The 23,458-nt window shown below is 47.4% G+C and overlaps 2 protein-coding genes and 1 long non-coding RNA gene across 5 annotated transcripts in view; 2 read left to right on the forward strand and 1 right to left on the reverse strand.

The window, feature by feature from the left end:
• The window catches only part of LOC142818255 (uncharacterized), a 19,626-nt gene extending 17,806 nt beyond the window's left edge, over positions 1–1,820 (forward strand). For both annotated transcript variants that reach the window (XR_012895637.1, XR_012895638.1), the window contains exon 3: positions 1,707–1,820. This is a non-coding gene — a long non-coding RNA (uncharacterized LOC142818255). The remainder of the gene's footprint in view (positions 1–1,706) is intronic.
• Positions 1–10,884, reverse strand: part of TRMT2B (tRNA methyltransferase 2B) — a 12,768-nt gene extending 1,884 nt beyond the window's left edge. Inside the window, exons 1-11 of one of the 2 annotated variants that reach the window (XR_001369218.3) lie at positions 10,684–10,884; positions 10,069–10,277; positions 7,501–7,555; positions 7,011–7,142; positions 6,369–6,468; positions 4,252–4,322; positions 3,622–3,768; positions 3,094–3,188; positions 1,994–2,208; positions 1,733–1,836; positions 907–1,026 (exon numbers count right to left, since the gene is read on the reverse strand). Coding sequence is in view for 1 of the 2 variants with exons in the window: in XM_006137436.4 (XP_006137498.2) it covers positions 907–1,026; positions 1,735–1,836; positions 1,994–2,208; positions 3,094–3,188; positions 3,622–3,768; positions 4,252–4,322; positions 6,369–6,468; positions 7,011–7,142; positions 7,501–7,555; positions 10,069–10,277; positions 10,684–10,821 (1,384 nt within the window). In the remaining variant the exon portion in view is untranslated. The remainder of the gene's footprint in view (positions 1–906; positions 1,027–1,732; positions 1,837–1,993; positions 2,209–3,093; positions 3,189–3,621; positions 3,769–4,251; positions 4,323–6,368; positions 6,469–7,010; positions 7,143–7,500; positions 7,556–10,068; positions 10,278–10,683) is intronic. The other variant, XM_006137436.4, reaches the window with a different exon arrangement.
• Positions 10,885–15,208: 4,324 nt separating this feature from the next.
• The window catches only part of LOC102450226 (fibrous sheath-interacting protein 2-like), a 44,847-nt gene continuing 36,597 nt past the window's right edge, over positions 15,209–23,458 (forward strand). Inside the window, exons 1-4 of the mRNA XM_025178669.2 lie at positions 15,209–15,339; positions 16,607–16,732; positions 19,767–19,928; positions 22,785–22,874. Of these exons, the coding sequence (XP_025034454.2) occupies positions 15,232–15,339; positions 16,607–16,732; positions 19,767–19,928; positions 22,785–22,874 (486 nt within the window). The 5' untranslated portion in view covers positions 15,209–15,231. The remainder of the gene's footprint in view (positions 15,340–16,606; positions 16,733–19,766; positions 19,929–22,784; positions 22,875–23,458) is intronic.

Consider the following 23,458-nt stretch of genomic DNA (forward strand, 5'->3'; position numbering starts at 1 on the left):
ATGTGCACCAAGGCATGTGCAGTGTGCACCACCAGTAGGAACACATGCTGCTGGCTGTAAGCGCTCTGCTAATCAGATGGGCGGGATTTTAATCTCTCCTAGGTGGCCACCCAAGTGCTCAGTTTACAGGGAACACTGGAGCTAGCAGATGAACTCTCTCGCCAAATTGATGAGAAGCATGCACAAACTTCCGTATCAAGAAGGATTTAAAAGACCGCAACTATTTAAAAAGAGGAAAACTGATAAAGATGTAGCAAAATAATAAGTGGTTTAGGGAAGGTATATAGGGTACTTCTATTCATCCTCTCTCAAAACTAGAGCGGGGGTACAGTTGATTAAATTGAAAGGCATCATATTTTAATCCAAGTAAAAGAAATACTGTTGCATGCAGTTTAGACGGAGCATTTTTGACAGAAATACCCCATTTCGAAAGATCCTGTATGCCTCTTTCGAAAGAGAAAGAAAGAAAATCCCTCTTTCGAAATTACTCTTAAACCTCATTTTATAAGGAGTAAGGGTAACTTTGAAAGAAGGGTTTTCTTTTGAAATAACTGCGTCTAGACAATGTTTCTTTTTTCAAAATAGGGTATTTCGAAATAGCACCCGGATACGATTATGCAAATGAAGCATGGAAAATTCAGATCCATGCTTCATTTGCAATTTTATTCCTCTGTATTTGCATTCCTCTCTCGAAAGAGGAATGCAGTGTAGACATACCCTCAGTGCCTACCACAGGATTTCTTGCACTTTCCTCTGAAGCAGCCGGTGTTGGCCATTTTGATGTCAGAATAATTAACTAAATGGATTATAACAATATGAGACTTTCTATGTTTTCTTGGCTGTATTTTTGCCCTTCAAAACAAGAGAGATTGTCAGGTATCCAAAAGAAAGAATCTGTTCTCTTACGGAGTCCAGCCCGGGATGGGTTCACCACTACCACAAGGGGCTGATCGTCTTCTCGTGACATCAAGAACTGTGGCAACACCACCTCCGCCTTTCCACTGTGAAACTCACAGTTTGAGATTCCTGTGCAGAAAAATCATTCACCCAAAGTCATGCGCCCTGCAACACAGAATCTATCCCACTGGAAGACAAAGAGAGAGGGACTCTTCAGACACAGCAAACCTCAGGGTAACTCATCCCAAGAGGGTGCATTTCTCATGGGGACACACCTGGTATAGGGATGCGTTTCATATCAACACAGAACTTACAGATTCTCCCTGCCTGCACTCCCAAATCATCTCCTACCCCTGTCACTTTCCCCCATTCTTTTCTGAAGGATGTCTACATGGCTGACTTTTTGTGTGGGGAGCTGCAAGTCCTTGCCTATTCTCCGCCCCCTACCCCGTCATGTAGACTCAAAGCCCCAGGGTACATGTGGAATCCAAGCTGGCATGTTCGTCTTGGGGTGTGGGTCAGAGTGCATGTGAACCTTTGCTCTTTTGTAAAGTGGAGGTAGCAAAGGCATGAGGACCTGATATCAAGTCTAGATTGTCTCCACTGCCATCTCCCTCCATTCTCTTTAGCCATTAAGACCCTTTCACATCACAAAGTTAATATAGCAGGAGAAGGAGCATTGTTGTGAAGTAGGAAAGGAAGGAGTGAAGTGTTTATAGCACACAGCTTCTCCCTTTTACTGGAATATCTGCAAGACTCCTTGGGACTACTACGAGACCTCCACTTAGGAAATGCTTTGTATTTTGCAGCAGCGGATTTTAAACTCCTTCCTCACACCATTGATTGCTGCATTCCACCTCGCATCCTCTACAGCCTGCTCCACCACCTCGACACCAACAACCTTAGATGCTTGGTGAGCCAGAGAGAGACCAATAGCACCTGGAAAGAGAAAGAAAGAAATCCAAGGTTCAAAGATGGAGAAATAGGGAGCAAGGCAATGGTCAAATGCTGGACCATATCCTCCACAACCAGAATAAAAATCATGACGTTGTTAAACACAAACTTGTGTCCTCCCCTCTGTATCGTCAGTTCTCACCAGTGCCACAGCAGACATCAAGAAGGATGGTATTCTTATCAGCCTGGCTTAACTTCCCAACTGTCTGGTACAGAACTTCTGCCCCAGCTGTGTTGATTTGGAAAAAGGCATCTGGAGAGATGCGAAACTTCAAACCCAGGACCTCCTCAAAGATGTATGGTTCTCCATAGAGGAGCTGATAGGGAGATTGCTGATGGGAGCTTCGAGTCATGGTACTTGAAGGGGATATCAGAAGACAGTCCATCAGAGAACAGGGTTTTTCAGCAAAGGGACAGTTTATTTCATTTCCTTTTAGTACAGTGCTAAATCACAGGGAAAACACACCCCACCCAAACATCCATTGATCTAGACCTGATCTCCACCTAGAACAGGGTTTCCCAACCTATGGCTCGGAACCCAAATATGGGTCGCCATTACATTTCAAAAGGGTCGCCTAGTGTCTCCCCAGGTGGCTCTTCCCTCCCCTCCCCCAGTTTTCCAATTGCCTTGGGTCACCAAGTCTTCCAGAATTGTCAAAATGGGTCCCCATCTGGAACAGGCTGGGAACCGCTGGTCTAGAACAGTTCTCAGACTGATTTCTTCTCTTGTCTAAAGCACCACTTTTGAGTTTTTATTTTCTGTGAATTTTTTAGCAAGTTGAAGGGACCATTTACAAAAATTCTGTCACTTTCAAAACCTGGAATTAATTATTGTGGTCTAAACAGAAGACCAGGAGTGAGATCTTCTATTTGAAAGCTTGGGAAAGTTGCTTAAGCTTTGTTCTTTAGTTTCCCAATTTGTAAAACAGGGGTAATAATATTTATTTACCTGCTTCATAGGGGTTTTGCAAGGCATAATTTATTAATGTTTCCAAAGTGCTTTGAAATACTCAGTGAAGACATGAGTATCCTAAAATGGTGTCTGAAGAAGGGCTTCTCAAACAAATATCACTGTCATTTGTCAGTCAAATTGTCCTGATGGGAGTGTAGTTGGACTGCAGGTTTGAGGATAAGGGTAAGAAATACAGAGTAGCAGTGGAATTTCATTTTCACCATTCCTGTTGCCTCTCTCTCCACTTTCTGATATGATGCTAGTTTTATCAGGTGTCAAAAAAAAATTACCTCTCTTGGAAATAGAGTGAGGTCAGGGCGCAGACTGCTCCAGGCCCACAAGTGAAAAATTCCTTAAGCAAAGTTTTCTGAGTACACAGTTCCTCCTGCCAAGAGCAAGAGAAAAAGACCCATCTGGTTATGTTGATTAGTATAATAATACCTATCCTCAGCTATACACCATTGCTAGTTCATCTGAGATAGATAGTCTGGCACTGCCATGATTACATCTACGATAAACATGGTAGACTTTGTACTGGCTTTACTGTAAAATGCCATTAGGTTGGTTTCTGGCATCAGCACTGCAATAACACTCATGAGCAGCATAGTTTAGATATTATCTCTGATATGCTTCCACAGGATTAGTAGTTCTTGTATTAAATACTGCCAATATTCCCTTTGTTCTGTAAATCCATCAACTAGATGGTTCTCGTACTGATACCACTTTGACTCACATTGCTTGGTACTGGCAACGTTCCTGGATTCAGGACAGTGATGGTGGAAAGCCATCATTGTCACTAATGTCACTAACATATTCACCTGATTAAGGTCCTGGGGGTGGAAAGTGATGATGGCCATGGTGTGTCCACTGCTATTGGTGCGTACTGTGAGTTCTCGCCAGTGGCCACCCTCATGAAACAAGAGGCAAGGATCCAGTGGGGACTGCTGAAGAAACTCCTCATAACACTAAATATGAATGAAGTTGTACAGATAAATACTACTGTAGTCCTATACAAAGTATAATAATTCTACCTTTATTAGATAGTGTACACTGCAAACCTGCAAAACTAATTTTTCTACTGCTAATAGCCTCACTTAAATGTATCTATTAAAAGTTATCGTGAAATTAGTTCTCAATGAAAACAAGCCACTTTGAAAGTTTCAGCTCCCTGCAGAAAGGACTTTTTAGGAATTCAACCCTAGTACAGTTCTAAGGCTCCATGATTCTCGGCATGTGCAAGAATGGAGACATTAACTGGATTCAGTTTTCAGAATTACTTACTTTTAAGTCAGAGCTGAGCTTGGACAATTTCAGTGTGTTACAAAGCAAGTGAAAATAGACTTATCATGAAAACTCAGTGTAACCTCAACTATAGAGTTTCTGCCCAAAGAAACATTGTCATGTCTTTTCTTTACTCTCTGTCTACATGCACACATGCTCTTCATTACCTGAGCGACTTGTTTGTGTTTTTCGGGCACATTTTGCAGGCGGTTGGCTCGCACACAGACAATATTCTTTGCTGTGGAAAGACAGATGCGGTTTAATCTTTCATAATGGTCTTGTAGCAGTACCCTGAAACAGGGAATAGTAAATCACTGTACTATTGCCAGATACATTGCACAATAAATAGATAGGAAGGTTTCTCTCTGAGAACTGCATTACACTAGAACAACTGTATTTTTCTTATCAGCCTCTTGTAGCTTGAACAATCCAATTCACTATTTTTTCTCTCTCTTGTTTTTCTTTTCCCTCCTCCTTCCTCCCCCACCTCTCCTTCCCTTATTTATTCTTGGATCTGGACTTCTAATACTCCAGTCACCTGAAGTGGGTTGTACCCACAAAAGCTCATGATACAGTCTATATCTTTTGTTGGTTTTTAAGGTGCTGCTAGACTATTTGTTGTTTTTTAAGTTTTTCCAGTTACAGACTAACTCAGTTACCCCTCTGAAGCAGTGGAACAACAGACACACTTGTGTCTCAATTGCTCCACTCCATCTTATTTATTTGAGTTAGGGCAGAAGGCAGCCTCCATGAAGTACCAGGTTTGTCCTTTTTTATGTTGTAATTTCAGGAGTTTGCAAGAAATTATTAGTGCTCTGCTTCTTTAAATCCATTTAAATGCAACTGCTTCCTTTGAGCAAGGTGTTTTTAGTAAGATAGCAGAAGCAGAGTGAATTGGTATTGCAACTCGGGAACTAATGAAACGGGTCTAGAGCCTAGACAGTTTGACATGTCTTAGACAGGCTTACGGTGGCATGACCAAACCCTGCCATTCAGGAATCAAAAGGCAAAGCCAAATGAACCTAGGAGATTTATTTCCAAATGGAAAGGCTCATGATCCTGCCCCCAGGGCACAAGTCTGCATCAGGCATGTTTGCAGCATGGCATGCTAGAAAAAGGCTGAAAATATAGAGGGAAAATAAACTGAGTTTGGTTGGATGAGACTGCGCTTCCTCTTTAATCTAGCCTCTTACCAGTGATCCACTTGCAACTCAACTACCTCAGAGCTCTGGTTTTAGGCTATATCTAAGACCCCCTATAGTCCATAGCAGCGAACTGTCCCCATGGAATTCACCCTTGCCACATAATTTTGATCTGGAGTTTAAATTTTTCTTAAAAAAAAATCTGGCCAGCTCTCAGTTACAAAGAAAAGGTAAAATATGTGAACGGAGGGCTTGTCAGGACAGTGGGGTAATGCGCCCGACGGAGGTGTGATTTCAGAAGTGCACTAAGGTGTTGGGCTTTAATTGGCCCACGTAGACCCCAGTGGAGTATACTAAAGATTCCAGAGTGCTTTAATGCAGTGCTCTTCCTAATGCTGTCCGAGGCAATACTACATTTAACACACATGTGGGAACCATTAGTGTTCACCGATAGGGTCTAAACAGACCAGTTAATTCACCAGCACATGAGTGCGCTTTAGAAATCATGCCCTCATCGGGGGCATTACCCCCACCACATTGAGAAGCCCGGGGTATGAACAAAACAGCAGTGCCTTCCTGAGCCTACAGACAGCTGGGAGCAACAGCTCAGAGAGGTGTGAACCGGACCATTCATTTTATGAAGTGTTGATCATGAAGCCCAAAGATGACAATTTAAAGGGCAACATTGCTAATGATTTCACTACCAGACGTTTAGCAGGAAGAGCCAACCGAGGTGCCTATCCCACAATCCCAAACGGTCTCCCCGTCCCCATGACTGCTCAGGTGCTCAAGCTACAGCTGCTACTTACCCCACTGCCAAACCCTCCAGCTTCCCCTTTGATGTTGCCCTGCCCCATGGTTAGCCTTTGTCAACACACACAGCTGTAGTGCACTGAAAATGTGGGCCTAGCATAATAGCAACAGTACAGCATAAACTGACATAACGGGGGCTGCTATCTTGAGTGCAGAGTTTACTTCCAAATTTCTAAGAAACCTTTTTTTTTAAAAATGTATCAAAAATCACCACCGGGGCCTTGCCACACAATTAGGTCCAAACTGTCACAGTACAAAGGACCATGACTATGCCTGTGACCCAGTAGGATATAGGCAGATTTCAGCGTTGGGCTTGGTCACGCACTGACCTCGGCCAGTTCCCACATAGTTCCCCACAGTTTTGGGGTTCCCATCAGGCCCTCGGTTCACAGAGAATGTGGATTTGTTTCGGTAGCCGTTCACGATGGGCTGGGGAGAGAAGAAGAAAGGGTGAGGCCAGGAAGCAAGAAATGATGGGAGGTGGGAATCAATTCTGGGCATTTTATTAGCAGCCTGAGATGTAACATATGCCTTCTTAAAGAGTATTGGATGGCAGGGTGTCCCAGTACCTACACCCCACAGTGTTTACCAGGGGAGCAGTTTAGCCATCCCCTCCTCCCCAGTAGTGCTCTGCGAATACAAGGCAGCGGTTTAGTAGAAACTGAGATTGCTGGGATACTTAAGGCAGTGAGTGATGGGACGATGATTGGAGCTTTTCATGGGCTACTGCCAGTGGATGCACACAGGAGTCTGGGACTGGACCCAGGACAGGGGTTTCTAGTGGGTAAATCTGCCTCACAGCCCAGGACTCTCACGCAATGTTGAATAGACAGTTTGTCAAGAGTTGGACTCACAGTGGTTGTTCTCAATGAGACGAGCTATTTTCCCCATCATGGTAGTCAGCAGAAACAGGGGAAGAGATTTGTCAGAGGCTTAGCTCTTCTGACAAAAGAGTTTTCTCCAGTACTCACAGAGGGGACCACAGGATGGAGGGGACAGCAAAGCCCGTCTGGTCTCTGTGTGATTTCCAGTTTGTCTGTGCCATGCTCCCTCAGACGAGAGGCCAGCGTCTGCAACACTTTCTTCTGACTTTCAGCCTTCACCTGCAAAGACGTTCTCAGACACTAACATTGCACTGGAGCAAGCTTGCTTGTCACAACTGGAGGGGGAGGGCACCCGATGGGGAAAGAGAAAATACTCAATAATCAAATAATCAAGCCACAATACTATAGGGCCTAGGATACAGATGACCAGCTCCCATTCCCCATAGTAGAGGAAGTGATACACAAAAAACTTCTGTCCAGTTCATTATAATAAAGACCTATCTATGCAGTTACTTGTAAAGTATGAAACGGGCAGTAAATAGATGACTACGTGGAGATGAAAGATTCTAAGGACGTTCCCTGGACGAGGTGGAAAGGGACTGGTTGGTGGAGGAAACTCCTTGTGAGCACATCTTACCTTCAACTGCTCTTCATAGGCGAGTCTCCACAGTGGAGTTGCCACACGGCTTAACCTGAAACACACAAGACAGTCAGAAACCCCAGAACTAGGGATGTTAAATTTCAATTAATCAAGCAGTTGATGGAATTTCCATCAGCTACTCAATTAGTTGGTAAGGGGAGCACGCGCTATCCCACTGTGCCTCTGCCTTTGAAATGAACAAGAGCTGCCTGCGGCTCTTGTAGATTTCAAAGGGAGAAGCGCAGGAGTCGGGACCCCATGTGAGTGGGGAATGCTTCAGTGCCCACTTGCACCACTTCCCCCGCTGTGCCTCTGCCCGGCTGAGACGGTGCTGGGGAGAACCGGCTTTTAAGCCAGCTCCTCCCAGCACCAGCTCCTGCTTGCCCCTGTTGGTGTCTCTGATACAGAGGCAGCAACAGGGGGAGGAGGAAGCAACTGGTCGAGTAGTGACTCGACTACCCGATAAGCCCAGGCTTACATCCCTACCCAGAACAACCTGCTTTCCAAACGTAGCCGATCTCAGGTCCTGTTAACACATGAAGCGTCATGGGACACCACACTAGACACAGCCTAAATGCTGATTACTTATGGCCAAAGCAGGTAATTCTTATGGGCACTTTGGAAACCTGTACCCCTAAATTGTGCCCCAAATTTAAATCTCAGGTGGTCACTCACCTTCACTATTCCTCTTTGGGTGATTTATACTTTGAGCAAAGGAACCTTAAATGGACTGTTCCCCTTCCCCCCTAGAGAACTGGTCCAGACTTCTGCATAGCACTGGCTAGCGAAGGCCAGTAGTCCAAGATCCTGGCTATCATTTTGAGTCACACTGAGTGGGTAGGTCCAGAAGCAATGTTTCCTCTCAAAACAGACCTGACCCCAGCATGAGGACTAACTCCAGGCTGTGAGGTGGGGGAACAGAGTGGTCCTCTAATATTGGATTTGTGGGAAAAGACTCCAGTCAGGGGAGAGAGGAGGAGTAAAAAGATTGTGTTGCCATAAGAGTCCTCATTTTGAAAACCCTTCATGGATTTCCTTACGCCTACCTCAGAGACCTCATCTCACTGCCCTGTTGTCCACTCCGACAATGGTCTCATGTCTGTCCCGCCCCCCCAATCTTACCCTTCTTAGGTCAGATTTTGTCATGTGAGATATCCATTCTGTGTCATCTGCCAGGTCATCTTTCCATCCATTGTCACTGCTCTTTGGCAAACATCTTAGCAGTATAGCCAGTTGCACTGCTATAAATATTGCAAAGGACAATCTGAACTGCTCAGACACATTCGTGAACCTGTTGTCTGAATGTATTCTACCTGTTACCAGATAGCTCATAATTACGCTGTGAAACTCTGCCATGTGGTATTATTGAGGCAGAGTCATTAAGAGGACTCAAAACAAGGATTAGATTAAAAATAAGGATATGAATGAAAAAAAGCATAAAAGCCAATGTATTTCAAGAGGTACACCAAACACTAACTCTCTGAGTTAGCTTGACCATACTATACAGCAGCAGCGGGAAAATACCGGCCCATGGGTCAGATCCGGTTTGCCAGGGTTAGCCCCTGGGGGGGCCGCTACTGCTGTATTTACCTGCACCTCCTTAGGTACAGGCGATGGCAGCTCCCATTGGCTGCGGATCGACATTCCTGGCTAATGGGAGATGCAGGAAGTGTTGTCCTGGTCCATGCCATTTCCCAGGAACAGTGATCTGCAGCCAATTGGAGCTGCAAGCACCCGGACCTGCGGAGGCTCAGGTAAATATAGTGGCAGCAGCCCACCAGAGGCTAACTCTGGTGAACTGCCGCCATCTTATTGCCCACCCCTGCTCTACGTGCTGGTTTACCATAATTTTCCTTTATTGAGTTCATTGCACCTTTATCTAAAACATCAGGTACTCCTGTCAGAGACAGGATGGCAAACTAGACAGATTTCTGGCCGTGTCTTTAGTACCTAAAATGTTGTTTCCCCCTTACTCGTACCTCTTAAATAAAAAGAAAACAGGAGAGAAAATATCAGATTGTGCTCTAGGGAAAGATTTCAGGGTCTGACTACACTAGCCACCCTAGTTCGAACTAGGGTGGCTAATGTAGTCATTCGAACTTGCAAATGAAGCCCGGTATTTAAATATCCCAGGTTTCATTTGCATGTTCCCGGGCGCTGCCATTTTTAAATGCCCGGTAGTTCAACTACCTACCTGTGGCTACACACAGCACGGGCTAGGTAGTTCGAATTAACACTCTTAATTCAAACTACTGTTACTCCTCATTGCCGGTGTAGTGTGGTGTGTTAAATGCAGAATGGCTGTGCTTGGAACTTGCTGGGGTAGTTGCAGTTACAACTTTCTTTTTGCATATGCAAGGTCTTTGTTGAACTCAGCCGTTTTGGCTGTGCAGAGGAACTTGAGACACTTATCTGTGCACACTTGAACCCTCCCCACTCCAGCCAGCGGGCGGTCAGTTCTTACTAATGCAGTGTGGCTCCATGACAGTGAGGAGCACCTGCTGTGCAGTCAGAAGAGGTGCAGACTCCTTGGGCTCACAGACACATGCTGCAAAAGTTCTTTACCTCTCTTCCCAGGAGCACTCCAGGCCTGGCAAGCTGTAGCCTTGTCGAGGCTTCTTCTCCTTCATCCACCTTTTCCTCGGTGTTTCGTGCCTCCCCGCCCCCTGCCTGCAGTCCTCCTCTGGTGCAGTGCTCAAAGCCACCCCTTTCAGACAAGCAGGCCGGCGTATCAGCCTCCGAGCCCAGGAGAGAGCCATGGCAGAAGGCAGGGGCTGAAACAGACAGCACGCAGAGACTCCACTCTCCGCATCCCAGGCAGTGGGGAAGTCTACAGCAGCATCAGCTACCCAGCGGGGAGGGGAAGCCGCAAACGCTGGGAGCAGCATTGCTCTGGCGACCGCCTCCTGCTTTCCCACGGCGCTGTCGCTGGGTATTGACAATACTCGGCGACATGGAAAGTTTCAAACCAATCAATGGGATTTTTTCCACCCCCCCCTCCCCCCCGCCCCCGCAACTAGCCGGGGAGCGGGTTAGCACAAGGGAGCGCTGCGCCTGAGCAGGGTGGCCCATTGACAGAAAGAACACAGCGATGAACAGCTGCCCACAAAAGCAACGCAGAGGCCAGCCCAGCTTTCTGGGGAGGGATTGAAAGGCGCGCCAGCCCCGCTCCGGCCTCACCTTCAGCGCCCATTCACACGGCAATCCGCTTCCAAATCGAATCCGCCGCTCCGGTTCGGCGCGCCGCTGCCCTCTCGCCGGGGTGCTGACTCCGCGCGGCGGCTTCCTGCTTCGCAGGCACCAGCAGGGTGACGGCATCGACTCGGCACAGAGCCGCTCTCCGCCGGCTGCTCCTTAAAGCGGTAGCGGCCCCTGCAGCAGAGCCGCGCTGCGGTGCCTTCGCCACGGGAATGGGGTGTGTGTGTGGGGGGGGGGGGGTTAAGTGTGTTATGTGAGACCAGTCTCTTCCTTTCTGCTCCTCCGGCTCCCGTTTGTCTAGCGCCTGGCATGTCCCAAGCTCTGGCAGCTCCCCCCAGAGCCTGGCTTAGGAAAGGAGCAATGTACTGGGGGTGGAAAGGCTGAACGGGTTCACCAGTTGCCCAATAAGCCTCAGCTTTACTTGCACGATTAGCAGGGTAAACGGTTAACCCGCAGCTAGAGCAGCCCCCTGCCCATGGCGCATGTGGCGGGCCCTGCCCAGCCTGAGCATCCCCCTGCCCGGAGTGTAGCATCCTCGGTCCAGCCTGGCTGGAGCAGCCCGCAGCATGCCCGGAGCATGGCACACTCAGCCCAGCCAGGCTGGAAAAGGCCCCCTCCTGCAGTGCGGTCCCTGCCCACCTGTGATGGGCTGAGTCCAGCCTGGGCAGCCAGGACCAGCGCAGCCTCCACCCACGCGATGCCAGTGAAAGTGGCATTTAACCTGTTAGCTTTTCAAACAGGATTTTCCATCCCTACAATGGTGTGTGGGGAACTTTGGGCCAAGCAGGTCAAGGCAAACCTCTGGGCTGGTGAAATCTGCCAGGAGGTTTGTGATATCCCCACCCAGCTTTGGCTTTAGGTTCCACCACATGAAATAATCAGTTGTTTGAATGCAGGCGATGAATGAACCAGAGTCCTTATTGTGCCAGTTCTTGGACATGTTCAGAGTACAGAGTCCTTCAGTATTTTGAACCCCTTCGTGCCCCCAAGAAAGAAGACAAACACTGCATCAGCAACATGCAGCTGGCTAATATCTGGAACTCAATAGTAACTGGGTGTGGAATCACATGCCCCTGGGAACCTCCCTCAACATCCAGAGGATCAGAGCACTCCACACACTGGGGAACCCGCTGGGAGACTGGCGTTAAAGCAGTAGCATTCTTTAAGTAACACCCACAGCTTCACAGGCACCTGACTCCGTGGGTGCTCCGGGATTGGAGCACCCACCGAGAAAAATTAGTGACAGCCCAGTATTCCCTTTTGCCCCTCTCGCCTGCTGGTGGCCCCACTTATCTGTTCCTGACCCTCCCTCCCATGGCCTACTCCTCCATGAAACAGCTATTTTGCAATGTTCAGAGGCTCCGGGAGGAAGAGGGAACAGCGAGGACTGGGTATGCTGGGGGAGGGGGCGAGAAGAGGTAAGGCAGCAGTGGAGCAGAGGTGGGGTGTGGTTTTGGGGGCAGGTGTGGAGTGCGGATGGAGGTCAAGCACCCCCTAGCCAGGGCAGAAAGTGATGCCTATGCACTGGTTAGCTCAGTTCCAGCTATGCTTGATGAGGGAGACATCCGTTTTGAGGGGAGAAGAGACAAGACATCCTGCCTCTTTGGATGTCTTACTTGCCCCATCCTGCTCTGAGGGGCAAAGCCCTTGATGGTTCCAACAGCTCATGAAATCCAGTCAGGACTATTATCCCCCAAACCAGATGCCTAGAACCCTGCATGGCTACAACACTTGTATCTATATCTGCATCCATAGCCACCAAAATGAGCTGCGGATATAAAGCAGATACCCGTGTACTTGAAGGGCTCTACTGATGCCTTGGATATCCCTAACTGTTATTTCATTGGCTGCCCTGTGTTCTCACTTGCAATGGGCAAATAGAGACAGTCATAGCAGGAACTTGAAAATCATTCTGTCTACCTACCAGTTTTCAGATGGAAACATCACCCAGGTATAGTTAAAGAGTTTGCTGTTGGTCTTACTTACTAGTTACAAAGGCTTCAATTATTTCCTCCCAATACTTTCCTGAGATTTCGGATGGCAAGTGGTAGTTGTCTTATTAACCCCAAACCACAAACAAAGCATAAACAAGACAGAAGATTAATTATGCAGATTGGATTGAGAAGTAAAGAGCAGCAGTGCAGAGCGCATTTCGTGGGTGAATTTCACTGGGAGCTTGGATGGCTCTCTACATGCTGATCTGCATTCTTGAGCTATCTTCTGTTCCCTCATCAGTTAATTAATTTTATCTCAACACAGCTGCAGCTTTTCTCCCCATCAGTTGAGAAAGGGGAAGAGAAGATACAAAAGGGAACCGGCCTTATGCTGAAATGATGGATCTGTAACATAAATGCATAAACATCCCTGGAAGATGCATGTTGTGCAGCAGATGTTTGGGCACAAAGCCCAGAAGCCAGGCTGCAGCTAAGTGGACACGTAGCTTCCACTAGGCACCTTTCAAGCAAGTACACCCCATGACAACAGGCCTCCTGGCTTGCCAGCTGTTCCCATACCTGCTCCTTCTCCCAGAAGGTGAACATCCAGCAATAGCCCACGTTCAGGAGCAGTGTTGTAACTTCCACTGCAGGCCTAGAGAACAGTATCACTGAGGGACATCTGCACCACTCACACTAACTCTCCCTACGTCACGTATTTATTTTATAGAGCCTCTCGGCCATGGGATATAGTCACAGTGTCTCTGCTTGTTGCTTGGCCTGAATAGTCCTGAGCGGATTAATCCTCACTGAGGACGCCCCTTGCTGGCTGCTTGCATTTGAAGGTGCATTAGTGTTTGTATTACAAGAGCTCCTAGCCCCATTGTGCTCCTTGTTGTGTGTAAACAGCCCTAAAGAGCTCTGGGTGCTGGAAGCCCTACACCCAACCCTGGAAGGCAGAACGGAAGCGCCCCCCTCCTTTCTCTCATTAACACTCTGGTTTGGCAGGATTTACGGTGCCTCACAGGGCTAACTGAAGTGGCCCCCGCCTGTGGTATGGCTACAGCAGCTGGAGCCCTTGCTCTCTGGCTGGTTCTGTCCAACATAGAAAACCTGTACATGCCACAGCTGAGCTACTAGTCCCTCCTCTCCAGCCAGGGCTCTGTGCTTCTCACGGGTGCCAGACAGGGTGCAGGTTGCTTGGAAAAGGTCAGGAAGAGAGACCACCACACTTCTCCAGAAATGGGAGAAATACACTTGGAGGATCCCTGTATCCACAGGCCTCAGAAATGGGAAGGTTTTGCATTATGCCAACCAGTGTCACCCTACTAGTATCATTGTTACGGGGGAGATAAACCAAGTACCCCCAGCAGCTGCCCCACTCATTGCCAGGGAGAGTAGAACTGCTGCCTGAATCACCTTGGCGGCCGACAGGAGCGGTGTTGGCTAGTCTACCCAGCCGAAAGGGAACCGGCCTAGAGGAATGGCCCCCGGCCCCCACCCACTTCCATCATCAGGGTTTGTCTCAGCCCCGTAGGAGAAATAAAATCAACTAGAATGTGAGTGCAAACAAACAGGGTATTTATTCGACAGTTCCAAACAAAGTACATGAGAGTTAAACCAAAGGATTAACAACCAAGGACCCCCACAACTAAAGGTAAGTAGCAAGAAGTGTGATGTCTGACTGGGACACAGGTGAGTTCTCCCCCCTTCCCCCACCAAGGACAGGACCCTGTAAGGAAATGTAGGATTAGGGAATCGCTACCATGTCCTGCAGCTTGAGCACCCTCCCGGCAGCAAGACAGCTCCGGATCCCGTCTCCAGATGGTATCACCACTAAGGGGTCATCCAGCAAGATTAGCTCTTCTCCGGCAATGGTTGGCTCGCTCCCTCTCCCTATGTCATCGTGGGTGTATGCGTGTCCTCAGAGAGGAGGGATGGCAGCTGGTAACGCACCCCTTGTGTGAGGGTAACTCACCTCCCACCACGACCAGACCTATACGCGTGGTGCTGGTATGTACCTCTAAGCAGCTCCAAACTCTGCCACTCAGAAGGGCAGCCCCTTAGAACAGCTGGGCAGCCCTTAAACAACCTGTTGTTTCTGGGCAGAACCCAGGTCAGGGGTCCGTCTATAGTTTCCCACCCAAACATCCAAAGAGCGTGAAAGTGCCTTCAGGGGAGGAAGGAGAAGGCTGCCAAGATGGAGTCCATGTTGTTGTCTGGACTTTCCAAGGTGGTGTACCAGAAATTGTTAAGCACCAGAATCTCCCCTCCCCCCACAGCGGCAAACTACAAATCACACAGGAGTTCGGAGCCACAGCCTGCTTTCCCTCAGGGCAGAGCACTGTGGATGGGACATACCACCCTCTGAGGGCTCACCGGTGACACAGCAGTCCGTCATTCTGGAACAGGGAGCAAGTCTGCTCCATGACTCTGTCCCATGAACTGGGGAAAGCCCCATAAAGCGCCCGGCTTGAGGGAAGCCAGGTGATTGTGATAGAACACTCGCCGGGCAGGCGTGCTCAGCAGTTCTAGAACAGCTGCTCAAAGGCCCCCGTTGGGGCCACAGCGCGGAGGTGGCAGTTGGAGGTCAGAGATGGCAGGTCTCAGCCGGAGGATGCTGAAGGCGGCCATGGAGCACTATCTCTCTGCTGGCTCCCAGACTGCAGATGAGGTGTTGAGGCCAGAGGAGAAGCTGGGAGAGGTGAGTGCCAGGCACACAGAGAGGGGTGAGGCCAGGTGGAGAAGCTAGCCTGGAGGCATAAGGCTTTCCTATGGAACTGTCCGTAGGTGAGGCAAGGGGGCATGGGAGCGGGCACTGTGAGGTGCAGGTGGGCAGTGCAGGAGGCTGGTATGGAGTATGGTCTCTCTGCCAGTTCCTAGACCATAGCTGAGCTAGCAAGGGGGTGGGGGAGAAGAGATGGGGTGTAGATTTTGGCTTTCAGGGCTGGGGTTGGGAGAGGAGGCGGTGAATAGGAGTCCAGGGGAGGGAAAAGTGATTAACGAAGTGAACCGTGATGCTTGTGGCTGGCACTTCCCTCCCAGGTGCCACGCCCCACTGGTTCCTGAATGTAATGATAAACATCTTTACAAATGTGCCTTTGCTTCATGGGTTGCTCTGAGTTTACTCTTCGTGTCACCTGTTGTTACAGATCAGATTTTAAATAAAGACTTGGGGGTAGATACATGGCTGGTCTCACTTAATCACACTCACCCACAGCTGCAAGGTACTTCTACCCACCAAGCTCAGGCGGCTTCATATCAGGCCTTTAGCCATTTCAGTTCCTGATGTGAGGGTAGTCAGCACACAGATGCCTCAGTGCCCACAACTGCACCTGCAAATTCTGTGCTCAGAAAGGATATGTCTACACTACATGGCTCCGCTGACGGAGCCGTGTAGATTTGTTTATTGGGCAAAGGGAAATGAAGCGGCGATTTAAATAATCGCCACTTCATTTAAATGTACATGGCTGCCGCCCTGAGCCGACAAACAGCTGATCAGCCGTTTGTCGGCTCAGCACGCTAGTCTGGACGCTCCCCTGCCGACATCAAAGCCCTTTGTCGACCGCCCCGGTAAACCTCATCCCATGAGGAATAACGGGGCGGTCGACAAAGGGCTTTGATGTTGGCAGGGGAGCGTCCAGACTAGGGCGCTGAGCCAACAAACAGCTGATCAGCTGTTTGTTGGCTCAGCATGGCAGCCATGTAAATTTAAATGAAGTGGCGATTATTTACATCGCCGCTTCATTTCCCCTTGCCTACAACCCTCATTACATGGCTCTGTCGATGGAGCCATGTAGTCTAGACACAGCCAAAGAGAGAGCCACCTTTAAATCTCTCACCCTTCGAAAGCTGGGCCCTTTGTTCCGTGCTAGAAACTCTTGTTGGAGTTGTGACCGGGTGGTCTGTGATCACTGCAATGATTTACTGATGTGTCAGCCTGGAATGCCATGACTGTCTTCTCTTTCTAGATCAGTCACAGACAACACCTACTGGGCATAGGACCTACCCAGCTCTTGGACATGCCACTTGGTGCCAAGCTCCCTTTGCTCCCAGGCTCCAATACGTTGTTCTACCGCACAAATCTGGGTGAAAAGGTAAAAAAAACGTTGCATATGGAAAGGGAAAAACAATCTCAGTTTCCATACCCCTCACTCCTGCCACTACACGTGCAGGGTATGAACAGCATAGAGCTCTGTATGTCAACAGCGTGCTCCACCATGTGAAGGACAGCACATAAAAACATGGGTGGCCAATGCATCATTCAGTTATCCTAGCAAAATAGAGTTTCTCAAGCAACATAGAATAGCCAAAGACATAGATTTGTTGTGGCTTTAACAGACAGAATGTCCTGGTATTTCTGAGCCAAGTTATTGCTCTTGAGTACTTATTCAGAAGGAAAAGATGCTGAAAGTAATCAGTGGAAACCATCAAATCCATGTCACTGGAAAAAGGAAGGAATTCCAAGTCGTAGTGCTCCCTGAGACCCAAAAGGCAGCAGGGCTTAGACCCAACTCAAGAGTTTTTATCATTATGTAGCCACTTAGAAGCCCTGGTTAGAAGGAAGTCCTGTGATCATGCCCTTTGTAGAGCAGGGGTCTCCAACCTTTTTAAGGATGAGATCACTTTCTGAATGTAAGTGCAATCCAGGATCCACCTCAAACCCAAACACCCTTGTCCCACCTCCTTCCCGCCCCTTCTCCAAGGCCCCGCCCCTGCTCACTCCATCCTCCCTCCCTCCCCCATCCTCACTTTTCTCAGGCTGGGGGCAGAGGGTTGGGGTGTGAGAGGATGCAGACACTGATCTTGGGCTAAAGGGTGTGGAGTGTGGGAGGGGTTCTGAGCTGAGCCTGGGGCAGGGAGTTAAGGTGCAGGAGGGGGTTCAGGGTGCAGGCTCTGGGAAGGAGTTTGGGTGCAGGGGGACTCATGGCTAGAGCAGGGATGCAGAAGGGATTCAGGACTGGGGCCAGGGTTCGGAATGCAGGCTCCAGCTGGGTGCTGCTTACCACAGGTGTCTCCTGGGTGGTGGTGCAGGAGACTAAGGCAGGCTCACCCCTCCCCCGGTCCTGTACCACCCCCAAAAGCAGCCAGCAAACTCTTTCCATCCCTGCCCCCCCTGCTCTGTGGCGATGGGGTACAAGGTGGGGGAGGGGCACCCTGACATCAGCACTTCCCCCTCTTCTTCCCATGCCCTGCACAACACGCAGGAGGATCCCGGGGGGCGGGGAGGCGGAATCACCTCCAAGGTAGAGGGCAGGAGCAGCACGGCACTGCTGAGAGAAGCAGATCAAGTGCAGGCCCTGGATAGCCTCCCGGCCAAACCTGTCAGGATCACCCATCAAAGGTTCCAAGATCTACCAGTAGATCCTGATCTACTGGTTGGTGACCAGTGCTGTAGAGGAAGGCTACTGGCCATGCATTATGGACAGTGCCAGTGCTTTGGCTGGAATTTTCCACCGAGCCTAAGGAATTTGGATACTTAAGGATCCTTTGAAAACCCCAGCCTACATGCCTACAGGGATACATCTCAGTTACAGGATATACCCCAAATCTGTAATAAGGGGTCAGCACTACCAATTCTGTGTCCTTTCTTCTAGGCCAGCGTCAGTGTTCACGGAAAGCTCAGACGTAGCGGTCTCTGTGCACAGCCTGGGAAGACATGTGTTCTTCTTTCTGGAACCACTATCCATGCATCAGTGGTTGGAGTGCTGAAATCTGTAGGGCTCATGAGAAGCTAACCAAGGTGCCGGCTTGTTCCTCAGCAGGCATCTGAAATAAGGAGACACCCTGGTAGACATTGCTTAGCTCAGAGTTTTCCCACCCCTGGATTTGATTCAGAATAGCATAAGTCTGGTGAAGAGGGTTTGTCAGCTTGCTACAAATGTTAGCTCTTTTGATCTCAACAGTATTCACAATACTGAATGGTCCTACTACACAGGAATCAACCTGAGTGGAGCCAAGCTACGCAGGGACTCCCACATTTCATGCAGGTGGAAAAAGGTCTTGGAGCACCTCTCTGCCTTGGTGGCAGTCAAGAGCAATCTTCAGCTGGGCCTTGACTTCCCACTTCCACTAGCAGATGTTGGGATCAGCACAGATACATCCACTCTCGGATGCAGAGACCACACAGATGGGCTCCATACCAGCAACAGTAACTACACACACACACACACACACACACACACATGCCCTAGATAGGAGAACACGCCTATCCATGTTGACTAAGCACTTTGGGAGACTTGGTGTACCAAAAGGTGGCTCTGGTCCTTGTCAGATCTCCTCTCTTCTCACTGTTTTCTTTTTCCTCCTACTGGTTTTCAGTCCCAGCTTCTTCCCCAGTCAGTCTCAGTTCCTCTACTCCCCACCACCACATCTGAGGTCAGTGTCCAACACCCTCTCTCAGCCAACCAGCTCCAAATTCCTCTGTGTTTCCCCTACTGTCTCCCAGGACAAGTCTTCTTGTGCAACCAACCTCAGTTTTCACTTTATATATTGTTTTCAAGCAATGTATTGAAAACTGAAGAAAAAGAACATCAAAAGAGTTTTGCCCGTAGTGTTTTTTTTGGAATGGCTACAGAATATTATATTAACTCAAAAGAGTTGAATAAAATATTAGGGTCTGATTTTCAAACCAGGTTTTCATTTTTGCAGGTCTGGGCTTTCACCTACCACGAACAGCATCCACAATTTTGCCACTGCAGTGAAAGACATGAAGAATTTCCAGAGAAAGAGACCTGAACAGTTTGCAAATGCACCATTGGGCACCATTCATTACTGGGGCAAAATTGTGTCTATAAGAGTAAATTTTGTAAATGTCAGTAGAGCAACTGAAATTCTCTATAAATATCCAAAATCATTAGTCATTGCTGTTCCACAGCCACTAGAGCAGTCATCCAAAAAGCCAACAAATTTAAAATTAAGACAGGTTATTCTCACATTAAGAATACCACAAATAAAGCATTCTTTTGCCTGAGTAAAAATCATACCTAGTGCAACTGCTGAAAGCAGAAACTAATCCAACCCCTGATGTTTGAAAGTGTTGACTGGTATGTTTAGGAATGGGGAAACTTCTTTATCTCTTTTTCAGATAGGTGTTACTCTGTTAATATTTTTGAATATGTATTTTCACAGCTTTATCAACCACCTAGTGGCTTTGACCTTGGTGATCCTTACTGTCACTTAATGACTACAAAATACAGAAGTCTACATGATCCACATTTGCGTTCCTATTATAAGCGAAAAAATAATCTACGGCGATTAAAGAAAGGAGGTTATGTCACCAACGACAATAAAGTAGGTTAAATAACAAACGTGATGAGAGCTTCAGAGGGGTAGCTGAGTTAGTTTGTAACTGGAAAAATTTAAAAAACAACTAATAGTCTAGCAGCGCCTTAAAGACTAACAAAACATGTAGATGGTATCATGAGCTTTCATGGGCACAGCCCACTTCTTCAGATGAATGTTTATGTAAATTGCATTTTCAAAGCACTCGGCGCAGGTCTAATTCTGTTCCCATTGAAGGTAAGGGCAGCTCTCCTTTGGATTTTCATGGAAACAGAGTGAGACCAACACTCACCACTTTTGAAATTCCCATCCCTATTATTTTAGAGTTTATCTTGCCTTCCTAGAAAACATATGTAGCTAGCATCAGTGGTGGGTAAATGGTCAGACAGGCAATACAGAGCCACCGTGCTGCAAGGTGGGAGTATGTTACTTGGAGAAGAAGCATCATGTCCCCTTAGCCATCAGTGGTGGCTAACACACTAGCCACCTGGGAGTTGGAAATGCTTCATTTTCTGCTGGGGTGCGGTGTGTGGGTCAGGGTGCATCTTTCCTATTGCTGTCTATAGACAGATTCTGTCTGGCAGTTTCAGCAGAGGGGCTCTGTCACAGGTTCATCTGAACCAGTGGAGCATTGCAGGAAACAAGTTGCTCCTTTTAATTTTCCAGCTCAAGAGTCCACTTGGGTTCTAAAGACTGGTTTGCCTCAGGGAATTTCACTGGCTTGGTCAAGAAGTGTAGTCAAAGGTAGGCCCCTCACCAGGCCAAGCTTTTAGTTTAAGATGAGGAAGTCTTTCCTCCTCTGTCCCAGCTTCACGCAAAACTACCCCTGGAAGAAGCAGCCTGCCCTTTTTACCCCAATTGGCTTTTTCCTTCTCTGGCCCTTCTGGCCACTGGAGGACCAGTTCTCACTGGTTCTACAAACACAAGATCCTGGGTGGCCTTTCTAGGCCACCTCTTTAACTCACCCCTCTTTTCCCCTAGAAGAACATTTTCCAGCATGAGTCTAAAGGCTCAAACTCCTGGTAGTACCCTCCACAGATACAAAATTTGTATCTGCATCCATAGCTGCAGAAATGAGCTGAGGCGATCCGCATCCACATCTGCAGATATAAAGTGGATATCTGTGGATTCGTGGGGCTCTAATCAGAGGCTCCCTATTCCTTCTCCCCGCCTGCATGCACGTGTGCCACAGGGCATGTCTACACAGCAAGGCTAAACTCGAAATAAGCTACATAACTTGAGCTATGCTAATTGTGTAGCTTAAGTGGAAATAGCTTATTTCGACTTTTGCTGCTGTCTATATAGCAGTTATTTCGAGACAGAGCATTCTTCCCCCAACCTCCCTTACTCCTTGTACAAGAGGGTTACAGGAGTTGGAGTAAGCAGTCCTTCAGATCGACATTATGTCGAAATAACTGCTTGTGTGTAGATGCGGACTATGTTATTTTGGAGTAACTGACATTATTCCGAGATAGCACTGCTGTGTAGACATAGCCACAGAGGGTAGGACTGAGCTCACAAAGTCTTGGTGGAGCCTTGCCATACAATACTGTGTGCTGTTTTCCTTCTTGGTGTGCCTAAAGTGAAAATACAAGACATCATTTGCACTGGCTCACACATTCATTTGCAATCAATGGTACTGAAGCATGTGTCTAAAGTTAACCACGTGTGCTTTGCTGAATCAGGCCTAGATTCTGAGTTTCCGATCATACTTATAGGGAAGTGCAAGAAAAATTGTTAATATCACAGTGATCGAGTTGCAGAGGTAAATCTGAGAGTTTTTAAGGCTGACCCCTAGAGGTAAAAAATCTGACATATTATTTAGAAGACTAAGCAATAATTAATTATTTCCAGTAAAACCCATCCAACACTATCACTAAGAGCAATGTAGAGTTATAGGGTCATGATCAGTCCATTGAAGTCAATGGAGTTGCTCTCTCTTGCTCCAGACTTGAATTTAATTCTTAAAAAGTACAGGGACAAATGAAAAGCAATGTACAATTAGAGCAGTGTAAAGGGGTTTTAGTGTGACAGAAGTCAGACCTAAGAAAGCAAAAGGGGAAGGGTTTAGGTAAAAGACCCACCAGCCAGTGCTCAGTATTATGGACAGACAATTCACAGAGCTCATATGGATATTGATTGTTGCCCAACTTGGACATGACATAGTTCTTGTACCTTTCCCTGTTGATATATGGAAGTCGTGTTCACATTCCAAAGGCCAAGAGGCCTAAAGCAAACTTGACATTTTGAAGGAAAGATGATGTAACCACCTGCAATTTTATCTTTTAAACAAAGCTACACAAAAGATTTGTTTTTAGAATGAGAATTATTTACAGGCTTTCTTTTCCCTTTGAAATAAGAGAATACCATAAATAAAATCCCTTTTCTCTGTGCAGTTTTGTGACCAGTTCTATAGCCTCCTTTTTTAAAGGCAGCAGACTTTATCTTATAATAGTCTGGTGAGAAGGACCCATGAATGTGACAACAGCCGGAGAAGGAGATGCTATGTCAGATAGCCTAAGAGCTTTTCTTTTTAAACTCTATAAAATATAAAGCTGTAGCAAAAGCTCTAAGCCTAATCCTGTACAAATTAATTCTATGACCACACCATCAAGCAGAAAGAGGGGAAATTAAGGAAAATCAGAGAAAGCTTTTACACTTGCTTTATAAGGCTGGATCCAAAAGACCTGCATGCATGATCTCTCAGCGGTGACTATTTTGAAATAAGTCTGTGGCTTGCATAGCAGCAAATTCTCCAGTGGGAAATTGACAGTATTAGTAATATGCATTTGCCATGAAAGTATTTTGATTCATGCCTTTATATAGTAAATAACCATTTTCTGTGCAACATCTTTTTCTTGTTAGGTTGTGTGTACACTAAAGGAGTTCAATGAATACCGGCAGTATCTGACAACCCTCAAGATAGAGTTTGAAAAAAGTTATATGAGAGAACAAGTAAGTTAAAGTCGTTAAAATTCTGTTTTGTTTCAAAACCAAACACAAAATAGCAGTCCACTAAAAAAATTGCAATTACCACAGAGCCTCCCAAAGGAGTTGACTAAATGGTTAATCCTGAATTATGAAGCCACTGCATAGCAGAGTATATGGCTTACAAAGCTGATATCTGAGCACGGTTCATAACTCCACTCTTTTTTATGGCAACCATCTGGGCTGAAAGATAATGGTGTAAGCAGCAAAGCGGTTCAGTTACTGCAGATCATGCAGCCACATTGCAAGGGGTGTGACAGTCCAATTCTCGAGTGACAGTCCAGGCCCAAAGCCAGACGGTGAGGCTGGCACATCCTTAGTGCCTGAGGCCTGCTGTGCTTTCCTCTTCATGTTTTTCTCTCAACCACCTTGCTTCAGCCCCATTGAATGCATTGCTAACAACTTGAAATGGGAGGGTCTTGGCAGCTGATTGACAGACAACATGCTAGGAATTGGTTCCACAGCTGAAGCTTTAAGGGTAAAAGGCAAAGCTCGTAGTACTTCTGCTCTACTCCCCAGCTGCCTCCCAAGCCTGCCTGATGTACTCAAAA

Source organism: Pelodiscus sinensis, chromosome 13 (genome assembly GCF_049634645.1).
Source record: "Pelodiscus sinensis isolate JC-2024 chromosome 13, ASM4963464v1, whole genome shotgun sequence".
NCBI classification, from domain to species: Eukaryota; Metazoa; Chordata; order Testudines; family Trionychidae; genus Pelodiscus; species Pelodiscus sinensis.